Below are 25,829 nucleotides of genomic sequence, written 5' to 3' on the forward strand. Positions count from 1 at the left end.
CCCCTGCTGCTGGAGCAGCCCCAGGTGCCCCTGCTGCTGGAGCAGCCCCAGGTGCCCCTGCTGCTGGAGCAGCCCCAGGTGCCCCTGCTGCTGGAGCAGCCCCAGGTGCCCCTGCTGCTGGAGCAGCCCCAGGTGCCCCTGCTGCTGGAGCAGCCCCAGGTGCCCCTGCTGCTGGAGCAGCCCCAGGTGCCCCTGCTGCTGGAGCAGCCCCAGGTGCCCCTGCTGCTGGAGCCTTGGCTCTGCTATCTGGAGAGGTGGGAGCTGCTCTGGGACTGGCTGGAAGATGTGGTGACTCCACTCAGCTGGGAAAAGCCACTGTTGCAAGATTCCAGGCTCGACATGGATCCCCTGGGATGGGACAGAACAGATGTGCTGTTAGGAAGGCTGCAATTAAGGCATTCCTCCCACAGATAGGCTCCCCCTTTCTAACACTTGCACAAGTGCTTTTTGGCCCATTATTTCCCACTTGCTCTCTAAGAATCTCTGTGTCATGATGAAAAATTAATCAGTCAGAGACATTTTTTCTCATTTACAGATATTATTCCTTGTCTCTGACTATTGTTCTGGGGAAAGGGACACAGCTGGAGCCTCTGGGAGCTGTCCTTGAGGAGAAAGGAAAGCTCCAGAGCACTCCAAATGCAGTCCTGTGAACCCAAGGACTCCAGGCTGCTGAACACCAGAGTCCCAGCTCAGCATCTCCAGCTCCTCCTGCCAAAAGCAGGCTGGGCTCAGGAAGAGCCCCAAGGAAGAGCATGACTGAAGTGAGGCATTTCTGCTACTCTGACCCCAAGGATCTGGCCAGGTCAAACCTCAAGCAACCACCTTCAAGTCTGTTCTGCCCAATGCCTCCTCCAGCTCTAGAGAGGAGTCAAGGAGCTCAGATGAACAGGAGATGGGGAGATGCTTCTGCCATTGAAGGAGGGGGCCAGGCACACCCTGCCAAGGCTGGCTGTTCAGCTGTTCAGAAGTGCTCATCCTTCTCAAGTGCCAAACAAAATCATCTGGGAAATAGCCTAGCTGATATTTAAATTACTCCAAAAGCAGCTTCTCAAAATATTCCCAACTAAGATAAAAACCCTCTTGAGTCAAAAATCTCCTGCTCTTCAGGCAGCTGCAAGCAAGACCCAAAGCACAAATTTCACTGGTGGACAGATTCAAGGGAACTTTTAAATACCGACAGCACCAGAGGAGTTTGGTTGCAAAAATGCCACCAATTTTGTGTCCATCCACTCCTCAGTGAAACACACCCCCTGTGAGGGTCTCTGATATCCAAGTGTTTAACTCACACTCAGTGCAATTCGTAGTAAACCTCTTGTAAATGCCCTACCTGAAGTCCTTGGAGGCCAGCACCTCATAGTAGTAGATGAGCTTGCACTTGTGGCCGGAGCCCTGCAGGGAGGCCAGGACATCGTCCACGCGGGGGAGGCTGGAGCTGGAGCAGGGCAGGGGCCCGTGCATCCTCCACTGCAGGATGTAAAAGCCAGGCCAGCGCGTGACATGGGACCCCTGCAGAGAGGGAGGGACACCAGGTGACCATGGGTGTCTGGGGGAATGGCTGAATGACCCAGCACAGGTGTCATTCACCTGGCTCACCTCCCTGAGACACAGCCCTGTAGTACCCGTAGGAAAAAAAAAACACAACTTATTCTTATTCAGCTTAATTTCCATAAGAATTTTAGCTTGGAGTCTCTTTCCAATGACTCACTCTAAATAAGGATTTCCCACTTTCACAGGATATCCAGAAATTGATCACAGAATGGTTTGGGTGGGAATGGACCTTAAAGCCCATCTCATTCCAACCCCTTCCACTGTCCCAGGCTGCTCCAAGCCCCATCCAACCTGGCCTTGGACACTTCCAGGGATCCAGGGGCAGCCACAGCTGCTCAGGGCACCCTGTGCCAGGGCCTGCCCACCCTCCCAGGGAACAATTCCTTCCCAATATCCCATCCATCCCTGCCCTCTGGCAGTGGAAGCCATTCCCTGTGTCCTGTCCCTCCATCCCTTGTCCCCAGTCCCTCTCCAGCTCTCCTGGAGCCCTTTAGGCCCTGCAAGGGGCTCTGAGCTCTCCCTGGAGCCTTCTCCTCTCCAGGTGAGCACCCCCAGCTCTCCCAGCCTGGCTCCAGAGCAGAGGGGCTCCAGCCCTTGGAGCATCTCCATGGGCTCCCCTGGGCTCTCTCCAGCAGCTCCAGGTCCTGCTGCTGTTGGGCCCCAGGGCTGGGGGTGAGGTCTGCAGGTGGGGTCTCACCTGAGGGGGCAGAGGGGCAGAATCCCCCCCCTCCTGCTGCTGGATATGACCACAGCCCCCCTTTCTAGCAGTTCCTGATTTCCCACACCATCAATTCCCTCCCTACCACCTGATTACTTTGGAGCTCACAGGACTCTGAAGCCATGGCAGGACCCAAACCCCTCTGACCTGGATGCTCTCTCCTTCCCTGCAGACCAGGGGAGATTCCACCCGGCTGTAATCCACCCCCAGCACCCAGGTCTTGTCAATGAGCTGCACATTGTCCCCTGCACCAGAGGGACTTGGTGATGTGGCTTCTTTGTGACTTGGCTCAGGAGCTCGTTTGGAGTGGAAGAGGCTGAACACCACATCTCCCTTCAGGATGTCGAAATCCCAGGTGATGACAGATTCCCCTTCCAGGATCTCCACAAGTATCTAAGAAAGGAACAGAACAAGCCCCTTGCAGGGTTAGGTGCTCAGGTGGCAGCAGTGTGTTTGCCCCCCCACTCTGGAGCAGACAGCCTTGGCTCCACAATCCTTCAGCTGGCCAATGGTCTCGATTCCTGAGGGGGAATCACCAATTTCCACTCCCAGCCCTACCACAGTACACCAACTCAGGTGTTTTTACCTTTTCTCCCCATATCAGAGTTGCTTGTAAATAAGTTACTTGTTCTAGGAAAACCTCAGTGGAACTGAGGCACAAAGAGCCAAATCAGAGTGACTCCCCATCAGAGAGGCCAGAAGACTGATTTGACACTGATTTGCTCCTTTTTGGGACATCCTGTTTCCTGGTGACTCCCATCAAGCAGCTCCCAGCACACATCTTCTTTATCACCCCCACTACTGTCCCAGCTACACTGCTGGGAATGGGAGCTGAACTATCAGAAGGGAAACGGTGTGCCCTTTATTTCTCCCAAGAGGAGGAGGAGAGGGAGGAGGAAGAGACTGGACCTTACAGAAGGTCAGGCCATAGTAGAGATAAGAGACACTGCTGCTCAAAATGCTGTTCTTCACTTCCCTTGCAGGAACAGCAGCTGCTGCCAAGCCCTCTGCTGCTCCCTGTGTTGGGAGCCCTTGGCTGCTCCAGTCAGCCCAGCAGAGGGGACACATGTCACTGTGCCATCCCAGCAACTCAAGCTGTGCTCTGTACCTCGTGTGGGGCTCCTTTGAGGACACTTGCAGAGTGGTAGATGGTTTCTGTCCACAGCCGGATGTGATCCGAGTTCTCCGGTTCGTCCTCAGACTGGTACAGGGACTTGGGGACGAGTCCTCCTTCTGAGACAGTGCACTGCAATGGCCAGACAGACAAACAGGAGGTTCAGGATGTTCCAGCAGCGAACCAGGAACTCTTGCTGGCTGTCAGACACGGCTGACCCTCAGCTGAGCCAGAACTCACAGTGGCTCTGAGCTCACTGGAACTACCGAGGTTTATGTGAGCTCCCTGTAGAGAGCTGCCCTCTGACCCTGCCCCAGGATCCCAGAGCAGCATCAGCACTGCAGGGGGCAGCCCTCTGTGCCCAAATGAACTGCCCTGTGCCCACAGCAGGGGCATGCTGGCCAGCACAGAGGCTTAACCCCTTCCAGAAGGCAGTGGAAGGCCAGGGTGGTGAGGAAGAGGGAATCAGTTCCAGATTGCACCTGCACACAAGGATGGAAAACCCACCATGCAGTCTCCTCCCAGGAAGTCTGGGATCACATCCTTGTCCACATAGTCCACCAGCCCTCCTGAGCCCTGGTAGTTATTGCCACTGTAGATGAGGAACTTCTGCCGTGTGTTCTCATTGATAAAGGGACTGACCTAGAAGACAAAGGGCACACAGGACATGGCAGTCACTGAGGGCAGCTGGGGACGCTGCCTGAGCCATCTCATGATGATGCTTCGGGCTCTAGCCTGGAATGTCCCAGCAGTGTGCAGAGCTTCACAGCTCTGAGGCACTTCCCAAAGAGAGGGTAACAAACTGAAAATGTTCTCTCTCTGTATCACCATTTCACAACACTTTCTGCTTCATGTAAACGAAGTCTGCAGTCACTGTCTCACCTACAAACCTCACAAGAAATGTAACAACCACGTTCTCACACTGCCAGAGCAGTCAGCAGGCAACAGGCAGAATAGATTTATTATTTACTACTTATTATTACTACTTATTACCCTTCAGTGTCCTACAACACGAGATTAAAAGGTGTCTGTCTTTTCCCATCTATATGAAAGCCCACCAAGTTTGGGTGGAATGGGGAATTCCAATCCAGGTTTCTCATCCTGTCCTGGTGGATGGCACACCAGAACCCAGTGAGCTACAGGCACCCCATGGCCTGGTTCTGCTGTGGCTCTTCAGGAGCTCACAATAAGTTGCCTGGAGATTTTCCCACCCTGCCTCTGCTGCTGTAGCTATCTGTGAACCTGCACAAGTGCCAGTGATCCTGCAGAGCCCAGGTTTCACCCACCAGGGTCCAGAGCACAGGGAAGACCCGTGGTGCTCTCACAATCAGGAGCCTCCCCAGGGTCTCAGGGTAGTTGTCCTCCACCACCTCAATGATCCTGAGCAGGGCCTTCACCCCAGGCCGCCAGAGATGCCTCATATTGAGCCCTTCCAAGTCCACCAGGCAGGTCCAGGATCTAAAATAAACAGGCAGAAAAAGACCTGTCAGAACTTTAGAGTGTGGTGGCTGCTCTGTTTAGGATCCACAGTAACCCCACAGCCTGTGGAGGCTCCAGGGAAGCCAACAAGGGACATGAACAGTTCCAATAAAAGCACATCTCCACTCAGGCAGCAAACACCTGAATCCAGGTGAGCTCCAGGTAACACAGACACCCAGCCCCAAGGGCAGGAACAGCTGTCACTCCGAAGGAAGGTGAAGGTATGCAGGCCTATTGCTAAAAATAATGTAAAAATGCATTCTAAATGAAGGTGGAATCTGGTAGACAGGCTCCTGTATTAAAAAAAACCCCAAAATTTCAAAGATGTGGATTAAAATCCCTGAGACAGAAAGATTAAATTAATCTGAGATGGGATATGAAAATTATGTAAGGAAGGACCAATACTTACTTTCCAATGAAACTGCAGGATTTGTCTGCATTTAAGTCCAACAAATAAATGTATATGTAGATCTGTGATCCCCATCCAGCCCGTAAGACACATTGCTGTCTGCATTGTAACCCTAAGGACATCACCCCAAACCACAGCAGCATCCTTCATCATGGCACTGAGAGTCTGCAAGGACTCAGGAAAACCAATTATAAACCAATTTATACTGACGTGATGGGGCGGCCAAAGATGTTGGTGTTTTCCTCACATCTCTTCTGTCCTTCCTCATTAATGGACAGAACCTGAAGTCAAAGACAGGGTTTGAGTAACCAGGATGGCCCGGAGATATTATTTTAAAAGATACAGAAAGCAGAGGACAGGGAGGGATGGGATATTGGGAAGGAATTGTTCCCTGGCAGGGTGGGCAGGCCCTGGCACAGGGTGCCCAGAGCAGCTGTGGCTGCCCCTGGATCCCTGGAAGTGTCCAAGGCCAGGATGGACGGGGCTTGGAGCATCCTGGGATAGTGGAAGGTGCCCCTGCCCGAGACAAAGGGTGGGGTGAGATGAGCTTTAAGGTCCCTTCCCACCCAAACCATTCCAGGATTTTGATGCACCATGACAAGACTTCCCAACACCCTGAGGGGAACAGGTGACAAACAAAGGCACAGCTCACATGTCGCAGCAGGGATTCCTCTCCCAGGGCCTTCACCAAACCCTTGGTGTCCATCTGGCCGAGGCGGAGGATGTAGAGCGGCCGCCCATCTTCAAAACAAAGGGGTTAGAGAGGGCAGCACCTTAGTCTCCCAGGCTATCACTCTCATACCTTTTTTAAAAGCTACATTAAATTTCTGAAAAGGATAAAAATCACTGCCAAAAGCAACCTGTTCAGAGAAATTGCTTTGCACTGACTATCTGTGCAGAGGAAATACACTTAGAGGGAAGCAGAGTGGCACTCACAGGCACTGAACTGCTTTGTTAACTTTAAAAACGTCAATACAGCTTTCCTCAACATCCCAGGCACGGGTGAGGTGCCAGGACCAGCTCCTCACCTTTGTCCTGGTAGTGCCACCCCCCAGTGTAGTACTCCTGCAGCAGGGCTGGGGGTCTCCAGGACTGCAGGATGAAATCCACCTGGTACTGCTTGCGCCAGGCCAGCGACTGGCACAGCATCTCCCGCGCTTTGTCGATGTTGAAGTCGCGGGCGCGCAGGAACCGCAGGATGTGCTCATCCTTGGGGATCTGCCAGGAGAGAAAGCCCCAGGATCAGCACTGGAATGTTCCATTTGGCCTGCAGAGGAGGCTGCACAGTTGACACCATTTTTCAATCTCTTAAAATGAAGACAGCAAACATTAAACTTCTCTTCTGCCTCCCTCCCTCGATAGCTAACCCAGCTGGAAGCAGCAGAGGGTGCCAGCAGCACAAAAGCAGGGACCAGGTCACTGACTGTGAGAAGCCCTTCCCCAGTGCAATTTCCAGGAGCCCCAGCAAACCCCAGACTGGCTGTTGTTTCCCTTGGCTGGTTATCCACAAGGACCTCCAAAATACTGTAAGAAAGTCAGGAAGCTGCAAGTTCACCTGCCCAGGGCCAATCAGCCTAAGATGGCAACAGGTAACAAACAGCCACAGGTAACACACTGACCGCACCAGGCACTGGAGGGGAAACACAACTGTGCAGTCTGAATGATGCCACCAGTACCAATTCCAGTTCTTGTGCAGGCCCTGCTGCTGGTGTTTGAACAGGAAAGCTGTTGAGTGCTTCCAAAGACTTCTCTGCCCAATTATACCACAATAACTCTTAATTCCAAATCAACCTAAACTACAACACACCATCTCCCAATCACCCACCCCAGCACTAGCACTAATCCTAACATCATAGGCACAAAAGCTTTCCAAAGCAAGTCTGCAGAATGGCTTATTCCAACCTCCTTCCAGATCTGCCATGTTCTCTTCAGCTGGAGAATCAAAGAAAGCTTGGCAGGAATGCCAAGCAGCAGGAATTAACAACAAACCTGATGGATTCCACAGAAGTGCCAAATGTGACTAAGAGCCTGTCAGCTGCAAATCCAACTGGATTAAAGCTGCATGTGCTGCTGGATTCCCAGTCCCTCAGTCCAACTTCTCCAAAAGTGCTTGGCCTCATTCTCTACAAGTTTCCATAAAAAATTCCAGCTCTGTGGAGCAGGGATAGTCTCTTTCAGAGTATCCATATTGTGCTAGCACAACCCAAGCACTCCCAGCCCTGCTGGGACACAAACCCCCACGTTCAGGAGTCAAAGCTCCTTTGTTTGTCCACTGCCATGCTCAGGGAAACAGAAAGCTGGGTAGAAAGCAAGGCTGGCAGCTGTGTCAGGAGGGAGCAATCCTGGATTCACAAGCAAGGGATGGTAACTACTGACTCACCTAAAGAAGGGGCAGAGTTCAGGCAGTCTAAACCAATCCTAAAGCACCTTAGGAGTAGGGGGGAGATTAACACTGGTTCTAACACTGCATCTGTGTGTCCTGGAAAGGAGAGGGCAGCCTTCCCAAAGATGATCTCAGGAGTATTTAGAGGAATTCAGTATGACATCAAGTTTAAAGCCAGCAGAGTGTTCATCAGATAATTCAGGTTTGTGTTCCTGCTGCTCAGAGGCAGCTGTCACTCATCAGACCCAGCCCAGACACCCACAACAGCTCCTGGATCTCTGCAGGAGAGGGAATGGCTGGTGGAAGGTTTGATACTTCTCCTGTTTCAAACCTCCCCTGTGCACAGCTCCAGGCAAGAGTCAAATCCAGCACTTCTGTTTGCTGTTTGGACCAAAGGCAGGAAGCTCCAAGAAGACTTATTTCACAGCAGAATTAGTCTTTTATCCTTGTCCAACCAAAGCAGTAACTCCCACATGCAAGAAAACAAAGGTTTAATTTCAGCCTGCTTTTGTATTCCCTGGTAAAACTGCTGCACTCTTCTGCATGGTGCAAAGCCTTGAACAGAGCTTTAAGTTGCTGCAAATTCAACACCATTTACAGTTTGTTCCTTCAACTCTTCAGGTTTTTTAAGCAACAACATATCTGATTGTAAAGGTAACATCTGCTTTGGAAGGAATAGGGAAAGGATAGTGAAATAGGACAGAGGACAAAAATAAGAAGGGCCATTTTCCAAGAAACAGGAGATCTATTTTTTGATAATTTCTGACAGAGGAATAAGGCCATCTCTGCTCTGAATTAAAAGAACAGATTGTCACAGCAAGGTAAGAGCCTCTCCAGGGACAATCCCAGCCTTGCAGGATAAGCTCCTGATTTTAGTCTGCTCTGTCAGGGAATCGGAAGAGGCAGCTGAGCAGTCAGGGGGTTCAATTTGAAGTTTCAGTAGCCAGCACCTCCCTTCCTGTGTGCCCACATCCTCCTGGGGACAAGGCCCAGCAAGGCCACCCAAAGTCCTGAGGCAGCTCTACTGTCCCCTGAGCTCAGGATTCAGCTGCTCCCAGCACAGCACAGGGGACAAGGGCTGCCACTCCCTGCCCAGCTCCAGGCACCCAAGGGGCAGCTGTTCCATATTTTGCTTATGTGCTCTCACTTTTTCCTTCTCCAGCTTGATTCCCCAGCCTCTGACATGGAGGGGGAAAATCAACCTGTGGGTTGATACTTTTCAACCTAAACAAATGTTCAGGTGGTGCCTGTTCCAGCTGAAAGCAAGATCCTTGCAGGTCACACCAGGGACAAAGCCTCCCTCTCTTTGGGATGTTCTCCCATCCAGGAGCCACTAGGTGAGATATCTCCTACCCCAATGGAGCCCACACCACTTCACTGTTCAGGTCTCCATGAAAAGCCTCCTGTCCTCTCTCAGAGCACAGTCACACCTGGGGACTGATCCCTGCCTGTCCAGTGCCTCTCATCTGACTGGAGGCTGGATCACAGGCAGACACAGATCAAAAGCAGTTTCCAGCAGAGCCCCTTTTCCTGGTGAAGCTGTTCCTGCTCACACAGCTCACTCACCACCCCTGGCTGGCTGGGAGCCCAGCCCCAGCTCCTTCCTCAGGGGCAGAGCATCACAGTGACACAAGAGCAGCTGCCAGGGAGGTGTCACAGCCCTTCAAGGGGCCCTTTGCTACATCAGGTGTGTGTATATGTGCAATACATTATATATCATACAGATACTCCTGTAGTCTCTACCTGCCCCCAGCAGCCCCCACCCTTCTGGTCCAAGTTATCCAACCTGCTGTTGATACCACTGTACACCAGTGGCCTTGGCCAGCTCTGGCAGATGTTTGGGGTGGGAATTTATCAGCTCCTACAATTCAACAGCACTGTTGGTGTCTGGAGCTTATCAGCTGCTGGGAGCCTCTCACACTGCCCCAACACCTCCTGATCTCTTCAGACTGAGGTTTGCTGGGAGCTGTTTCTTCATCCACATTCCTGGGTGCCAACAAAACTCACGTGCCTGCTCGCACACAAGGGAACTTCAGGAGTTCAACAGCAGCAGAACAATAGCACTAAATCTTTGTTACATTTTATTTCTACAGAGGTGATTCATATTCACTTTTCCAAGAAAAAAACCAGCATTCTAAATCATGTTCAGACTCCCTCTACACAAATGAGACATGCTCAGCTCTGAGACATACAGCACAGCATGCAGGACTGGCAAAGCTCCTTGTAAGCAGCAGAGTCTTTTGGAAAGGCCAGGTAAAGAAAAAAGAATGAAAATCTTCCCAAAGCCAGGAATGCAGAGCATCTCACCTAACCCATCCTGACTGAGCTGATTCCTTCTAAGCCAGGAAGCTTTTACTGTTGAAACTTCATCCAGCTGTTCTTTGCTTCCAAGTAAGATCACTTGCTCCTCTTCCTAAGCACCCTTTATCTGCTCAGCCCACCCAACTACTCTCTCTTATGCTATGCTCAGTCCTTCTTTCCTTCCCTCCTAATCCCCCTCCATGAGGAAATCTGGAGTTAAACCCCTTTTGAGGCATTCAAGCTGTTCTAGGCCCTTTCTTTTCCCAGCCATATATCAGTTACCGTGCTGGTCTGAGAGAGACTTTCCTTTAACCAAAAGGAGCCTGGGTAGCTTCTGGACATTCCAGCACCTGTCCCTCAGTGCCCATGCTGCTTCTCAGGGAAAATATCAGAGAACCATGGAATTTCCTTGAGCAGGAAGGGACTCACAAGGATTATCCAGTCCAACCTCGACCCTGCACAGACCCCCCCACCACAACAAACCCACCCTGTGCCTGAGTATTATCCAAGCACTCCTGGAGCTCTGGCAGCCTCAGGTTTGTGCCCATTCCCTGTGGAGCCTGGGCAGTGCCCAGCACCCTCTGGGGGAAGAACCTTTCCTGATCTCCAACCTAAACCTGCCCTGATACAGTTCCAGCTGTTTCCAGACCCTGGTCACAGAGCAGAGATTGGAGCTGCTCCTCAGGAGGAGCTGCAGCCCTGGTGAGCTCTGTGCTTCATCTCCTCCAGCTGAACAGACCAAGTGCCCTCAGCTGCTCCTCCCATGGCTTCCCCTTGAGACCCTTTCCCACCCTCATGTTCCTGCTTGGAACACTTTCTGACAGCTTTAGATCCTTCTGATATCCTGATATCTGATATTCTGATAATCCTGGCGTCCAGGATTAGAGGTGAGGTCACTCCAGCACAGGGCAGAGCAGGACAGTGCCTGCAGGGCACGGTGACCCTTTGGGCTGCCAGGGCTGACTCATGGTCAGCTCGACATCGACCAGGATCCCCAGGTCCCTTCCTGTGGTGTCACACTCCAGCCTCTCACTACCAAGTGTGTTTGTGCATCCAGGGTTCTCCATCCCAGCTGGGGATCCCCCCAGATGCCCCTCAGTGCCTGTCCTACCCACCTTTCCCTTGTGGGTCTCCTGGAGCCACTGGCGCAGGCGGATCAGGCAGCTCTCCTGCATCGGGGTGAGCTGGCCCAGGTAGCGCTCGATGTAATCAGCATCCAGTTTGTCAGCTGCAGGGAGGAAACAGCTCAGAGCAGACTGGCACAGCCAGCAGGGAGGGGAGCAGGTGTGTCTACACATTGGGTTCCCTATGATTTACAAGGGACTTGCTCAGAAGCCTCATCCCAGCAGCCTGGGGGAGGAAGGGAAGGGAGACAGGGATGGAAGGACACTCTCCTGGTGACTGGGGCATGAGGCCACAGGCTGTATCACAGCTGGATCACTCCTCCTGTCTCTGGGAACACCAATGTTCCATTCAGCCCTGAATTGCTCCAGGAGGAGCTTTTAAAGATCTGTCATGAGCTCTGGCACTCAGCTCACCAACCACTCCAAGACTTGGGCACTTCCATCTCCACGTGCCCTAAATTTCATGCACAACTGCAGTGACTAGTGGCTTGCTGGAAAACCAAGCCATTATTCTACCCAGGGACACCAGAGACTAAGGGAGAACAACAGCACATTTCTGACAGCCAGGAAGGATTTTGGCAGGAGGAAAACTCCTGTGCACACCAAACAGCTCAATGCTTCTCCAGCTCAGAGACAAAGGACAAGGGGTTGGTGACTGCCAGCACTGAGGGACAGAGGGATGTGCCTGCACCAAGGGACAGAGGGATGTGTCACCCAGGGCTGGCAGCTGCTAGCCAGCAGAACAGGGCAGCTGGGGGGGGGCAGCCCAGGCAGCAGCTGGGCTGGAAGACACAGGGAGCAGGGCTGGGGACAGAGCTGGCTCTTTGTCAGGCACAAGGCTCTCAGTGGATGCCACCACCTACAGAAGGAGGCCTGTTCACCCACAGGATAAGCGAGAAATTGCATTTGGAAGTGAGACATCCCATGGAACCCCCAGAGCTAGCAAGGTGGGGAGCAGGCCCAGGGAAGCTAATCCTGTCCTGAACAGGAATAGGGACAGAAAAATAAGGGCTATTCTTCCTCTTCTGCTGGCTGGGACCTGCCACTCTGAGGTCAACATTAATCTCAAACATTTCTCCTAGCAGCTTGTCAGTAGATTCCCATCTTTTTCCAGAAAAGTTCCCAGAGAATGTCAGGTGAGAGCAGAACTACTGATATTTCCGAATTCCAGGCTTTTTGCCTAGTTCCACTAAGCAAAACAAGTGCTGCCTTTCCTTCTCAGGAATGACAACAACTGTTTCTATTACAACAGCTCTGGATTCAAAGGTCCCTGCTATTTCTTTTTGCCAGATAAGTACTTTATTTAGTCTAGAAAATATCATCAGACCAACACACAGAAAGATAAAGCTTGTTTCAGGCATTTTGTGGGAAAAATGCATTAGGAGACATTCCTCAAATTCATCTTGGTCTGATACAGGGCCAAAAACTATCCAAACCTGTCCTCAATAATATTAATTTTGGAACAGATAAAATATTTAATTCCAGCATACTGAAGACCTTAAAGGGCTGATCAAACCTAATTTTTTTTCTGAGCTCCAAAACATACTGCTTGCACAGCTTTTTTGTTTTAGGGGAAAAAAAAGTTTCATTGTTTATTTTTCTTGAAAAAAGAAAAGAGCTTTCCCTCCTCCTCCTACCCCACACTCCAGATGAAAAACCTGATGCCAAGAGAAATTAAAATAAGCTCCTCGGTCAGTGCTACTGACCGAGTGCTGCAGTGCCTACCGTCAGGGCTGGCAGGCTCTGGGGGCGGGCAGGGGCTGGCAGCCGGCTCCCTGCTGGTGCCAGCAGCCCCAGAATCCAGCAGGATGTCACCGGGGGCCCGCCCCACCGCCGGGGCTCGCTCTTCCTTCGCCGCGGGAGGGCTCCAGCGCGGGATGAACGTGATCCCTTGGGAGATCAGCTCCTTCAGGTAGTGCTCGATCACCTCCTTGCCCTGAAGGGGAGAACTCTCATTAGGAGAAAGCCTCCTCCAGAGCCAGCAAGGCACTGGAGTTTCCTCAGGACAGATGATGAATGCTGCTAAGGATAAACATAGGGGAAATATCTCCTTCCATCCCCATGATCCTGTCAAAAAACCTCCAGTATCAAAGCCCCCTGTGAATGATGAATTACACTAATGGCCAGGCAAATCCCAGTTATGGATGCAGCTGCCTTTCTAACACTTTTACCCCATCCTCCTGCTCCCAAACCCAATTAGCTGCCCTGTTCCTCTGCAGCCCAGAGGCACTGACCCAAGCCCAAGCTCTGGAGATGCAGGGCATGATTTTCACCTGGAACTTTCCCTTCCTGCACAAGAAGAGTGCCCTCAGTGTCCAGCAGCCCTGCACTCACAGCACCCAGTGCCGTGCTCCTCTGGCACAGCCGGCTCCATCTCTGCACAGCCACATTTCAGCCAGCTCTGTTCTGTGCTCTTTGCACACTGGCTTTGCCTTCCTTGGCCCAACTGAGGGATTTCAGAGCCGTAAGCAAGGGCACAAAACTACACTGGGTCTGCTTACAGAAAGGCAAATAGAGGGCCTAGGGTGTTCAGGCAGCCAGGGAAGCCCACCTTACCCGTTTGATGTTGGAGGTGTACTGCTTCATGGCAATTTTTTCCACGGTGCTTTCAAAGCCAAAGAAGGATTTGATGTCGAGAGAGGCTGACTGCTCAAAGCAGGTCCACTCCTCGTTCTCAGGGTGAACCTGCAGCCAGGGGAACACACAGGAGGGATGGTGGCAGATGGCTCATGGCACTGGCACCACACTGGCTGTTCAACCTCCACAGCTACAGAGAGGGGCAGAGGAGGCACTGCCAGACCTGGAGTGACCAGCCAGGTTCATTCCCGTTGTGAGAACCCTTTGCGAACTGGACATCTAGACTTTTGCTAGCCCAACATTCTTCACATGCACAAGGAAATCAAGATGTAAACCCATCCCTGCCTGAACTGTTGTAGTAAAAGCTGCACAAAAATAGCAGTGGAACTGCCCACTTCAAGCCATCATGTCAAGGTCTCCTTATGGAAAGACAGAGATGGCCTTGTGGAACACGCAATTAAAACACCTACACCTGAAAAGAAGAAAAATGCAAACCAGGTTTCTTTTTTAGTTTTGGATGGGAGACTTAGCCTTCTCCCCAAAACACTGGGGACATGGCAGAGCAGGGAGTTTCCCCATTCTTCAGCTCAACACACACCTTTCCCTTATTTCCTCTCTGTTGCTCTATATATGGTAGAATCCTTCCCTCTTTTAAACTTAACCTTTCCCGAGAAGGCTCTGCCTTCTCTCTGCAGGTGCTGCTGTTCACAAACTGACACGAAATAAAAACAACTCCAGCCCCCACACAAAGATACCATAAAAGACAAATTCCCTGGAGAGATATTAAGTAACTGCAGGAGCAGGATCATATTTCTCCAAGTTGCCTCAGAGAACACTGCAGAAAAGGAAAGATGAGAATAAACCTGCTTCCGGTGCACTCTGGCAGGGAAAAGGGAACTGGTAAAAATAGAGCAGGGAACCATCTTGAGGATGCAGCCAGCAGCTCCCACCCTGTTCCCCTCAAAGCCCAGATGCTGACGTTTCCTTCCTAAGGACACAGCCAAAATCAGCAAGTGTAACAATCTCAGAGTTGACCTGGGAGCATTTCAGACCTGTCAGTGCCTTTGATGATGGAAGTTTAATTTACAGCATTTTTTAGGATGTTTTTAGGCAGTTTTTAGGAAGCCTCATTGCAGCCACCAAGGGACCTCTGACCCAGGAACACCCTCACCATCCAAAATGTTCACAGCTTTTCCACTCCTCCTCTTGCCTGAAGCTCCTCACAGCCTCCTTACTCCCAAGAAACTGAGCTGCTGTCCAGCTGCCAAAAGGGCAGGTAAGTAACAGGAGCTGGACATTTGGAACAACAAGCAGGATCTGATTGCTTCCAGAAACAGCTGAGCTATTTCATGGTGACTGGGCCCTCAGAGCACCATTGCAGTGAACAGCACAGAAACAGCCACAGAGACAGACCAGGCCACAAATAAGGCTCAAGTCCTTTCACCAAAGCTTTAGAGCATGAAAATAATGATGAACAAAGTGCTAAAACTTTCACTTATTTGTGGGCAAAATAAATGGGCAGACTTCACTCAGGCCCTTATAATAAAGAATAGTAAGGGTTTAATTCTAGATTTCAAGATTTATAGACATGCCTAAGCTCTAGACGTTTTTGTTAGCCTGAATTTCAATCAAAAAGGAACTGAGGGAATACCAGCAGTTCTGTTTTCCACTTTCACTCCAAGCAGGGAATCACAATCAACCTGAAGAAGTTTCTCAAGCCTTATGAAATCACAGAATGGTTTGGATGGACACACAGAATCACTAGGTTGGATCATTGAGACCTTAAAGTCCATCTTGTTCCACCCCCTGCCACGGGCAGGGACACCTTCCACCATCCTAGGTTGCTCCAAGTGCCTCCCAACCTGACCTTGGACATTTCCAGGGATCCAGGGGCAGCCACAGCTTCTCTGGGCATCCTGTGCCAGGGCCTCCCCACCCTCACAAAGAAGAATTCCTTCCCAATGTCCAAGTTGTCTGTGGGAAGCCATCCCTCCTGGTCTTGTCTCTCCCGGCCCTTCGTCCAAAGCAACTGGACAATCCCACACCCAGGACCCAACAGCCTTTCCAGCCCCAGAGTCTCTAATCCCAGCCCAGCGCTGCAGGGGTGCTCAAACCCATTCAGGCACCTTCCCCCTGTGTGCGAGTGCACAGTTCCCCCCTCCCAGCACAGACAGCCCCAGCAGGGCTCTCACTGAGTAGCTGCAGGTCTCCCTGACCACCACCCGGTTGGCAAAGGTCTCGTTGTGGGCTTCGATGCGGAGCGTTCTCTCTCTCCAGTTCACTGTGTTCTTCTGGATGAAGAAGACATACTCCACCCCTGCAATCTGAAGAGGAGGGGGAAACACAGAGAGACAAGAGTAACTTTAGGAGCCTTTGTCTATCTGAGACAGCCAACAGAATGCAGCCTCTCTGCTCCCAAGGTTCCACCTGCCTTCTTCAGCAGCCTGGGAGCATCCACGTTCAGCTTGCAGCTTCGCTCAATGACATGGATGGCTCCGTCCTCACTCCTGGATTCGTGCAGGATTTCACTCCCCAGGAAGACTGGGATCTCTGGGCATGTAGGAAAGCGTTTCTCATAGGCCTAGAAGTGAAAATAAAGTAAACTTCAGCTTCTGGGTAAATCAATTTTAACTCTTTCTGAATTAATTCATTCCCTTACAGTGAAAGTCCAACAAAACCTGAGGTCCCTGAACCCTGGAGTTGGCCCCAGTTTTATCAGAGATGAAGTTAAAGCAGAGTAGGTACAAGCAGGGACAGCACCACGTCAGTCACCAGCCAAGCACATCCTAACATAACTTTTCCTTCACACATGAAGTAGAAACAGAATTCTGTTGTTGAAGAATACTAGGAAGGGAATCATCACTTCAACATCAGGAAGCTCCTAACTAGCAAAAGCAAACAGAGCTCTGCTGATTTCTGCTGGCTAAAGACTTAGATATTATAATCTCTGGGTCAATACTATCTGTATGAAGCCTTAAAATGTGATGTGTCAAACAGTTCTTGTTGCCCTAAACTATCAAGAGTAAGACCACCAATTATTGGCTACTTGCTTTGCCTCAATTTATCCCTTTCTAAAACAACTCTGTCCTGGCTCTGAAATCTTCCCTGTTCTCTTAGCACATCCCTCTGAAAAGCCCTTTCTCCAAAGCTTCTTTAGCAGCTCAGGCAGAAATCCAGTCTTCCCTGGCACTTACAGTGAAGCTAACTTGCATGAACAGTACCTACTGCTGCTGCTCCTTCCCTAACTTCATCTCTTACTATAGTCTAAGATGTTTGCAGGATGGAATGTTTTCCTTGGATTTCTGTAAAACCTCTTGCATGTTGTGTTGCTGTTGAAAATATGTGGTAGCTGCACAAGCTGCCCAGAATTCCAGTGCAGCTGTTCCAGGAAGAGAACCTGTGCTCTCCTTCCACTGGACTCTCAGAGCTCCACATTTCCATCGTAAGATGCTTCTGCCATCGTTCCAAGGCAATTCCTCTAGGAACTGCTGTCATCTTCCCATCTTCCAGAAGACACCACCATTTTATACAGCACAGAAAAATAAAAATGTTCATGAGTTCTCTGCCCCAAAAGCAATCATTGATGTGCTGATGCTGGAGCTGGGCTGTGCTGTCAGCTCCCCATGAGTACAGCCATGCACAGCCTGGATGCCCCTGCACAGATTCATGTCCCTGCTCCCAAAATAGCCCAGGCACTTAAGGACACATTCCATATCTCCTGCTCCCGGACCTCTGGACGGGAAAGGAGCTATTTCAGATTATCGTGTTGCTCCAGTATCAGGAGGGAAGTGCAGGCAGCTGCCAGCTGGAGTCCTGGCCAGAACAGAGCACGCAGGTTTGAAACTCTGCTCTCCCAGTTCCTCAGCAATATCCTGCTTGCTTTGCCACACTTCTCAGAGAACCTTCCTCCTGTTCTTCTACCTGTGCTTTTCACTCCTCATCACAGGAATAACAAAACCAGTTTAGATAAATCCAAAATTCCCATGGTGTCTGTTTCCAACACAGATCCACCTGGCTCCAGCCAAGAAAAGCACACTCGCTGCTTTAAGCAGCTTAATTTGTTAGGATGGGAGTTCATGGATCTGTGTCAGGCATTGCCACAGGACACTCTCAGCCATCCCCTCCTGGTGCCCTTTGCTCCAGGGCCACCAGGCAGGAGGGCTGCACACCTCAGTCACTGCTCTCCTCTCTGCACTTGCCAGCCCATTCATCTGCTAAGGCAGAGTCAACACTTCCTATTTGTGCTTCCACCTGCCCTCTCCCAACCCTCCAGACTCCAAACCACCACCCAGGGCTATCCTGAGGCCAAAGCCTTCACCTTGCTGGTCTTTTCTGTTCCAGCACATACAAAATGTATCTCTTCAGGCCACCCATTCTAAGTTGCTGGAGTCCTGAGTGGTTGGGCAGCACATGCTGAGAACACCTTCAGAGGCCACTGGGATACCAGAATATTTAGCAAATGGTTTTGAGCAGTTTGTCCCATGACACTCTGTACACATGCCCTTAACACACTTTCAAGAAGTGTCACTGAAAGCCCTTCCCTGAGAGAAGGCTGCCCCAATTAACTCCACAGCAAGGGTGGACAGCTTGATAGGACAATGGGAAAGGGTCTTAAACTAAAACAGGACACACTTAAATCAGATGTTAGGAAGAAATTGTTCCCTGTGAGGGTGCTGAGGGCCTGGCACAGGGCGCCCAGAGAAGCTGTGGCAGCCCCTGGATCCCTGGAAATGCCCGAGGTCAGGCTGGACAGGGCTTGGAGCAGCCTAGGACAGCAAAATGTGTCCTGCCCATGGCAAGGGGGTGGGACTGGATGGGCTTTTAGGGTCTCTTCTCACCCAAATTATTCTGTGATTCTGCTCTTTCAGGGGTGCAGCCATGCCAGGAACATTTGAGGGAGTTTCCAGACAAACAAGAGCTGTTCTAGGGGGACCAGGATCCTCCAAAGGCCTCACTTGAACAGCTTCACCTGTAAGTGTCCCCTCACCACAGAGAGACCACAAGAACCAGTCTGAAACCACCACTGAATCCAGGTGCCTGTGGCTCCCATCTGAAGGTAAACCACTGGATCTAAAATCCCAGCTGCTTCTTTCTCCACTAAGTATGGACTCGATCCAGCTGGAAACAGGCTCCCTAATAAACTGTGATCCAGCAAAACTAAGACCAGGACTAAGAGAGCAGCCACTTTTTCAGTCAACTAAACAACATCTGGAGCAGGAAGAGAGGCCAGGGCAGAGGCACATGGCAGTGCACAGCCTGGTGATATAACTGTGACACGAGCCCAAACACATTGCCTAAATAGGGGGAACAGTGCCATATTTGACAAAGAATCCATATCCACATCGATATTAAGTCCTTTGCTAATCTTCTTTGCACAACAGCTCTAAAAATACAGCAGGGAAGATGCCTGAGATCACATGAAGGACAGCTGAAGCCCCACGCTGCAGACACAGCAAAGCTGTTCCCAGAGCACCCAAAATTTCCATCCCTGCAGACTGAGCTGAGCAGGAGAGCAACCCATTTCTGCACCCAGCAGAATCCTCTTAATCAAAATCATCCTCTCTATGCAACAGCCCATTGCTGCAACAGGGAAACTGAGAGAGGTTATAAAGACAGAGAAATACTTGATTTTTTCCAAGCCATCACAAGGCTGTTATGTCTCCTCCTCTGGGATTCTGCAGAGTCCAAGGTGGAAACAGAACATCCCAGAGAAATGAAAGGCACAGAATATTTAGTATTAATTGTTTTAATGCTTTGGCTGCCTGCACTTGCTCTTTCAGCTCCTTCCTGCAGGAATTCTTCACTGGGCAGGATATAGGAACTAGGATTTGTCTCTCCCTTCTGTGCCTCTCCTTTCCCAGAAGGAACAACAGCAGTGTTTAACACTGTGCGTTAAACTGTGGGTCTGCACTTCAGACTGACACTGGGATGACTAAAGTTTCCAACAGAATCAGATATATATCAAAAATATATATAATAAAATTCATGGTGCCATGAAGCCACTTCCTCCCTTCCTCTAAACCCCACTGGGATTAGCACCTCATACCCAAACCAACCATTCCACAAGGGGTGCTGGCTCAGGCCCACCAGTGTCCTCCCCAAATCAAGTTGGTTTTCCCCAGATTTCTGGCCAAAGATTTGTTGCAAAAATCAGTGTTTTTATTGTAGTAGACTGTGACCAACAGTTCAAAGAGTTTAAATCTCTGCAGTCCTGAAACTGAAATTACACATTAAATTTCACAAGAGGGCAAGACAGAGGAACCCAGAATCTGTTTGAACTCGTCAAGATCTTTTGCTTAGAACTATAACCAATTATTTTTGGGTGCATCTAAATGTAAAAAAAAAAAAAAACAACCAAAAAAACCCCAAAAAATTTAGATACAGTTCATTGGAATGAAAAAAAAAAAATCAACAAAGAAGAAAAGAAGAAATTAAATGAAAAAAACACAAGTGAAACAATTTCTAGCTGAAAAGTTAAAACATGCAGGAAAGTCAAAGATCTCAAAGGTTCAATAGTGTCAGATTTTCCTTTCACACTGAAGAGAGCCCAAACTAGGATAAGGATATTTCCAGCTGGCTGCAGTGACCTCTGCATCCCAACAAAGACCCCACTTAAGCTGACAAATGATTAATTACAAGGAGCAATCATTAACAGTGATATGGCTGACTGTGAAACCAGCAGAGTGATCTGACCAAGCTTTTGCCCTGTGATCTCCTGGGAAATATATCCAAGTGGTTTTACCTGCTCTGGTAAATATCCATCCCAAATGGATTATGGACCAACATCGAAAAGTGAAAATCAGCTTGTGAGAAGAGAGCTTGAGAACAATGCAAGAAGCCATGCTTGGAAGTGTTCTGAACTGTACAAACTCTCAGTAACCAGTACGAACCCCACATCTGTGACAAGACAGTACTCCAAAGGTCAGCCAGATAGATGCCAAACAAGAACAAATTATACAAAACCACAAGTGTCAAACCCCAAAAGTGACATTCTAAAGCCTCACAGCCACAGAGAAAAGAGGAAATTACCTTCCTTTACACTCCCCCCGACTCCACCTGCTCAGCCCCTTCCCCTGCAGAGCAGGGCCCTCTGCAAGCCCTGCACATTCCCAGCTTTGGGGTGTCAGAGATCCTGACAGTGCCAGAGTGCTCCTGCCTCCACTTTAGGAGCTGTGTCACTGCTGTTCCTGCAGGAGCCACAGGACATAGCCAGCAGGCAGCATCTTTCTAACAGCTACTCCTGTTTCTCCTTGGCAGGGTTTTCTAGGAAGTGACCTTGAAATCAATTTACACCACAGAGACCTCAGGAATGCACAACAACAGGGACGTGTAACCACTGAATTACTGCAGGAAACAAAACACCTCAGCAGCCAAACCCCCTGCACACCTCGAGGCAGCTCCCTCCAGCCTGCTGGGTCCTGAGTGGTTTCTTCCAGAGGCAGCTTCTGTGAGATGGGATCTCCAAGAGTACAAAAGCTGTGGGGGGGGAAAACTGCATTGTGTGGAGCACAAAGAAACTTAATTGTGACGCACCTGATGTAGACAGAATTTATAGTCAATATTACACGAATATGTGACAAGGAGAAGACTTCATCCTCATGCTAAAACACTTCAAATTTTCATGATCAGATAATGGTTAAATCTGTCTTAATTAATGAGATTCCTCAAGGTCATGTTACAGCCATGTGCAGGTTGCCAGGAAAAAGGAACCCCTGTGTTCAGAAGAAGGGAAGTGAGGAGGAGGTACAATACCAGGCTTTGAGCTGAAGATGCCCAGATCATCATCCCTTTGAAAAGAGATGATGAGAAGCAAGATGAAGACACTTCATCACTTTTAAGTAGGAAGTGGATGCATTTGGAGCAGCTTTTGAGCGGCTCTAATGATACATAAATATTCCTCTGCAGATTCAGGCCTTCTAGGAAAAAGGAATTTCATCCTGCAGTTCCTCCCACTGCTTGGTCTCAGTGCTGAAGGGAACCACAGAGTCTGCACACACCAGACACAATAATCCATGTGCTTTGAACAGATCAGATACCAGCTTCCCAGTAGCCACAAAGTAAGATAAAATATACAAGGAACAATGTGGGAGGGACAAAATTTATATTTAGGGTAGAGAAAGACACTGATTCAGGGAAAAGAGAATTTCCTTTCAAGGAGGTGCAGAGTATGCACAACAAAAGTGTTTGGGGCCCAAGGGAAAAAAAGAAACACTTCTGTTGGCCAGAGGAAAAAGATTTGCCAACAAGAAGTGCATGGGACAACAGCACCCAGGCTACAAACATTGACCCAGTGTTATCTCTGCCTGGACTACAGCCAATAATTTGCCTCATTCCTTCAGATTTTGGTGAAAGAAACAATTCAGGGAGCAGAAGCATCTATTGCAATACAGGCACAACTGAGGGCCACAGCAAACCTCCTAAACCCAGGCCCTGCACTGCAGCTGCACAAAGGCCTCCCAGGAAGCCACCAACGTGCCTGACCTGTCTGAGAAAGAACAATATCCCATTCAAGCTGTCCTGCTGCAGCCTTCTCTCTCCTCTGCTGGGAGAAGGAACTCTGTGTGGAGCAGTTGGGGTCACCAACAGCACAAGGCTTTGGCCTTTACAAAAAACCGTGGAAGTGACACCTTATCCAGGAACCACTGCTTGTCACAGCCCAGTGTGGAGAGAGAGAAACCAAAATGGGAAGGCAAGGAAGCAGAGATCTGGTGTGAGTAACACCTGAAAGAGCAAAACGCAGCAGTCAAGTGTCACATCACACATTTACTGCTTGATGATTCACCCCAAAATCAAACAGGCTGGCTCACAAACTAATGGCTACTCAGAAGGACACTCTGCCATTGCCAGAAGCTGCTATGAGGATTTATACAAACTGGCCATGATTCAGGGTCAGACTTGGGAAGGCCACTGTGCTTATCAATTAAAACAATCCCATACTGGTTGAGATGTAAGGATTAATTATGATCCTAAATGTTACCAATTCTTTTAGTCCCTACTGAAGAGTTTGTAATTCATCTTCTGCACCTACACATTCAGTAGAGAAGGGTCTTTTGGTCACTACTGGAAGATGAGAAAAAGGTGGTACAGCAGAGCTGGAGGTGTCTCCTTGTGCTGTGCCTCTGAACTGGAGCTCCCTTCAGAGCTCAGCCATCCCTGCACCAGCCAGATTAAGCTTGAGACACAACCCTTCCTTCAAGGAAATAACCTCCATGCTGCAGCTGGAGAAGGTGAGTAAACCTGTACAGACCCTTGGAATTAGTGTAAACCATCTCCAGCCCACACATGGTGCCAGCACCATCCTGCCCAGCAAATGGAGTCTAAGCAGTGGCAAAGCTCTCAGAGACCTCTATCATCCCCACAAAACACACTGAGGGCGACTGCAGATGTTGCCAACAGTTCTTCCATCAGTTCCTCCCAGAAAGCAGCTCTTCCATCATCCAGCAGTTGTGACAAACAGCACTCACCAAACACTTTCTGCTTATTTGAGGGGAAACATCCCACACCACGGTCCCAGGAGAAATGTCAGCTCTTTCCCAGCTATTGCTCACTCTCAACCTGCTTCATGCCAAAGGAGGAGGTGGCAGGGCCTGGGGCTGAGCCCCCAGTGCAGAGCCAGCCCAGCTGACACACAGAGCATCACTCCCAGGCTCCTGGTGCCAAATGCTGCTCAGCAGGAAGATGAGGGGATATTTTTAGTGTATCTTGACAGCAGAGTTTCAAGCCTTCAAGTCACACTGAAGCATCATGTCTTGAGTCAACACTAGATTATCTCTAAGTGCATAAAATGTTAACCCAGTAGCTTCTGGCAGTCACAGCAAACTCACCTTCCAAACGTGGCAAAAAGTAGGGATGAGGGAAGCTGCCTTCTTTAAAATATCTGGCACAGCCCATGGTGCAGGCAGACCATGCACATCCAAGGAGGAATTGTCAAGTTTTATATACCCAACAATCTATAATCAATAAAAATCTGAAACATATACCCATAACAATCAATAACAAACAAAACAGATCCTGTTTTGCAGGGATTTCTTAACTTCTTAAGTGCTTAGGTTATTATCAAGACATTTCATGTCATGTGTGGCATGGGCTGACCACCAAAGAACACCTCTTTTGAAGCATTTTTCCCCCTTGCACATTGATTCTCTCTCCATCTCCAGGGCCCTGCTACCCAGCAATACCATTTCAGGCAGTACCTAAAAACTGTGCCATTACCTGCATCACAGCAGCTGCAAAGGAGCTCCCAAGCACTGGACACACTGCAAAGCTCTTCCCTGTGCCACCTGCAGCCACCCACAGAGAGGGCAGCAGGATCCTCTCCCCTGGCACTCCTGCAGCTACTGCACCGAGAGCTCCACTCCAACCGCCCTGGCTGCTCCACACAGCCCTCTGTGCCTTCACTGCTGCTCCTGAGGATTCCAGCTGCCAGGAACTGCTCTGTTCCCTGCAGCAAGTCCTCTCCTGGCTCCAGAGCTCACACTTGAAAGCAGAGGCTATGAGCCAGCATCAAATATTTTAGTACGATTCTACTATTTTAGTTAAGATTCTACTTTTCTTTATGAAGATGCCCCATGGCATCATTAAAACCAGGCTGTGACAATACCATAATAGTGACAACAACTTGGAGCCCCAGATGGGGCTATTCCAGCCTGTAACTACAACTTGGCATCCAGGAACCCCCCAAAGTGTCCTCTGTGGTGCATCAGTGCCATGGCACTGTAGGTGACCTGACAAAGAACCTGCAGCACTTAGGAAGCAAGACAGCAGCAGCCTTTGAGGCCTGGCTAGGCTGTGAACACACACATTGAACTGTCACTCTGAAGAAACCCACAGAGCTGATGTGACCTCTGCTAGACATCAGCCTGCTTGTGCATTGTACAGCTCTCACAGCACTTATCTGTTCCCAGCACACCCCGAGCTGTTTGGGTGTTAAGTAGCAAAAGGGAGCTCAGAGGTTCTGTTGCAGGAGCATCACTTCATCAGCCAGTGAAAAATCAAACCCTTTAAGACACCACAGCATTAGGGAGGAGAGCACACTCAGCACACCAGGATTTAAGCAGTCTCTTTATACATTCAGTCTGCTAAAGGCAACATGAAGAAGTTATTAAATAAAAGCTACTTAAAATCTAAAAACTTTAACACAATGCATGTTGATGCTGAAAAGGAAAATAAGTTTGAAAAAGTGTATGGAAAGCAGTCCTGGCTGTCAGGACCTGACCTCCAGCATTCAGAGTTTCTTCTCCTCCAGCTAAGCCTGACAGCCAAAACAGCAATATAAGGAGGAAAACTCCTGTTCCTGAGGGTGGGCTCCACAAAGGGCCCACTTTTTTTTCAATTAGCCTGCATCTACAAACCTCCTAACACTCGTGACACAAAAGAATGTTAGGATGGTTGTGGAATGAGTGATGCATTTGGATTTTAGTTGTCCTGGATGGTGGCTCTTGCATCTAACCCTGGGCCAGATCCTCAGCTGTCGGAAAGGAGCAAAAGCTTTGCCAGTGAGCAAACAGTGCAGAGAAGGCTGAGGAACAGCAGTGAGGACCACTGCCAAACCCAGTGAGAATCATTGGACTGCTCCTGAGTCAGGCACAACAGAAAGACATCTCACTCTGGGACCATGGATGTTTGCTTTTCATGGGGATGACCCTGTGTACAAGATGAGAGAGTAGAGATGATGGAGAAGGAATATTTCTGCTGCTTACTCCATGAGAAGTAAGTTCTGACTTTAAATAAACTTGCAGCATTTGTAGCCTGAATTAAACTTGTCACTCAGCTTGTTAGAACCTCTGACACTCAAACTATACTGAGCTGAAACAGAACCATCCACTGTTAATTTCCTACTTCGTCTTACCTGTGAAATAAACTGCAGATCAACTAAATGTAAAGAACATTGGAGACCTACAAATCTGGAGATGGACTTTGGATGAGGACATAGAGTGATAGGACAAAGGGGAATGATTTCACCCTGCCACAGGCCAGGGTTAGATGGGATGTTGGGGAGAAATTGTTCCCTGGGAGGTGGGGAGGCCCTGGCACAGGGTGCCCAGAGCAGCTGTGGCTGCCCCTGGATCCCTGGCAGTGTCCAAGGCCAGGTTGAACGGGGCTTGGAGCATCCTGGGATAGTGGAAGATGTCCCTGGACATGGCAGGAGTGAGATGGGCTTTAAGGTCCCTTCAACC

At 49.7% G+C, this 25,829-nt stretch overlaps 1 protein-coding gene across 1 annotated transcript in view; it reads right to left on the reverse strand.

The window, feature by feature from the left end:
- Positions 1-242: 242 nt before the first annotated feature.
- The window catches only part of SEC14L5 (SEC14 like lipid binding 5), a 30,042-nt gene continuing 4,455 nt past the window's right edge, over positions 243-25,829 (reverse strand). Inside the window, exons 2-15 of the mRNA XM_053992270.1 lie at positions 16,085-16,234; positions 15,846-15,977; positions 13,633-13,761; positions 12,802-13,012; positions 11,068-11,180; positions 6,297-6,486; positions 5,921-6,009; positions 5,479-5,549; positions 4,667-4,838; positions 3,888-4,022; positions 3,375-3,512; positions 2,414-2,659; positions 1,328-1,506; positions 243-348 (exon numbers count right to left, since the gene is read on the reverse strand). Coding sequence (XP_053848245.1) covers positions 243-348; positions 1,328-1,506; positions 2,414-2,659; positions 3,375-3,512; positions 3,888-4,022; positions 4,667-4,838; positions 5,479-5,549; positions 5,921-6,009; positions 6,297-6,486; positions 11,068-11,180; positions 12,802-13,012; positions 13,633-13,761; positions 15,846-15,977; positions 16,085-16,234 — 2,061 coding nt within the window. The remainder of the gene's footprint in view (positions 349-1,327; positions 1,507-2,413; positions 2,660-3,374; positions 3,513-3,887; positions 4,023-4,666; positions 4,839-5,478; positions 5,550-5,920; positions 6,010-6,296; positions 6,487-11,067; positions 11,181-12,801; positions 13,013-13,632; positions 13,762-15,845; positions 15,978-16,084; positions 16,235-25,829) is intronic.

The sequence above is a fragment of the Vidua macroura genome, chromosome 16 (genome assembly GCF_024509145.1).
Source record: "Vidua macroura isolate BioBank_ID:100142 chromosome 16, ASM2450914v1, whole genome shotgun sequence".
Taxonomy (NCBI): domain Eukaryota; kingdom Metazoa; phylum Chordata; class Aves; order Passeriformes; family Viduidae; genus Vidua; species Vidua macroura.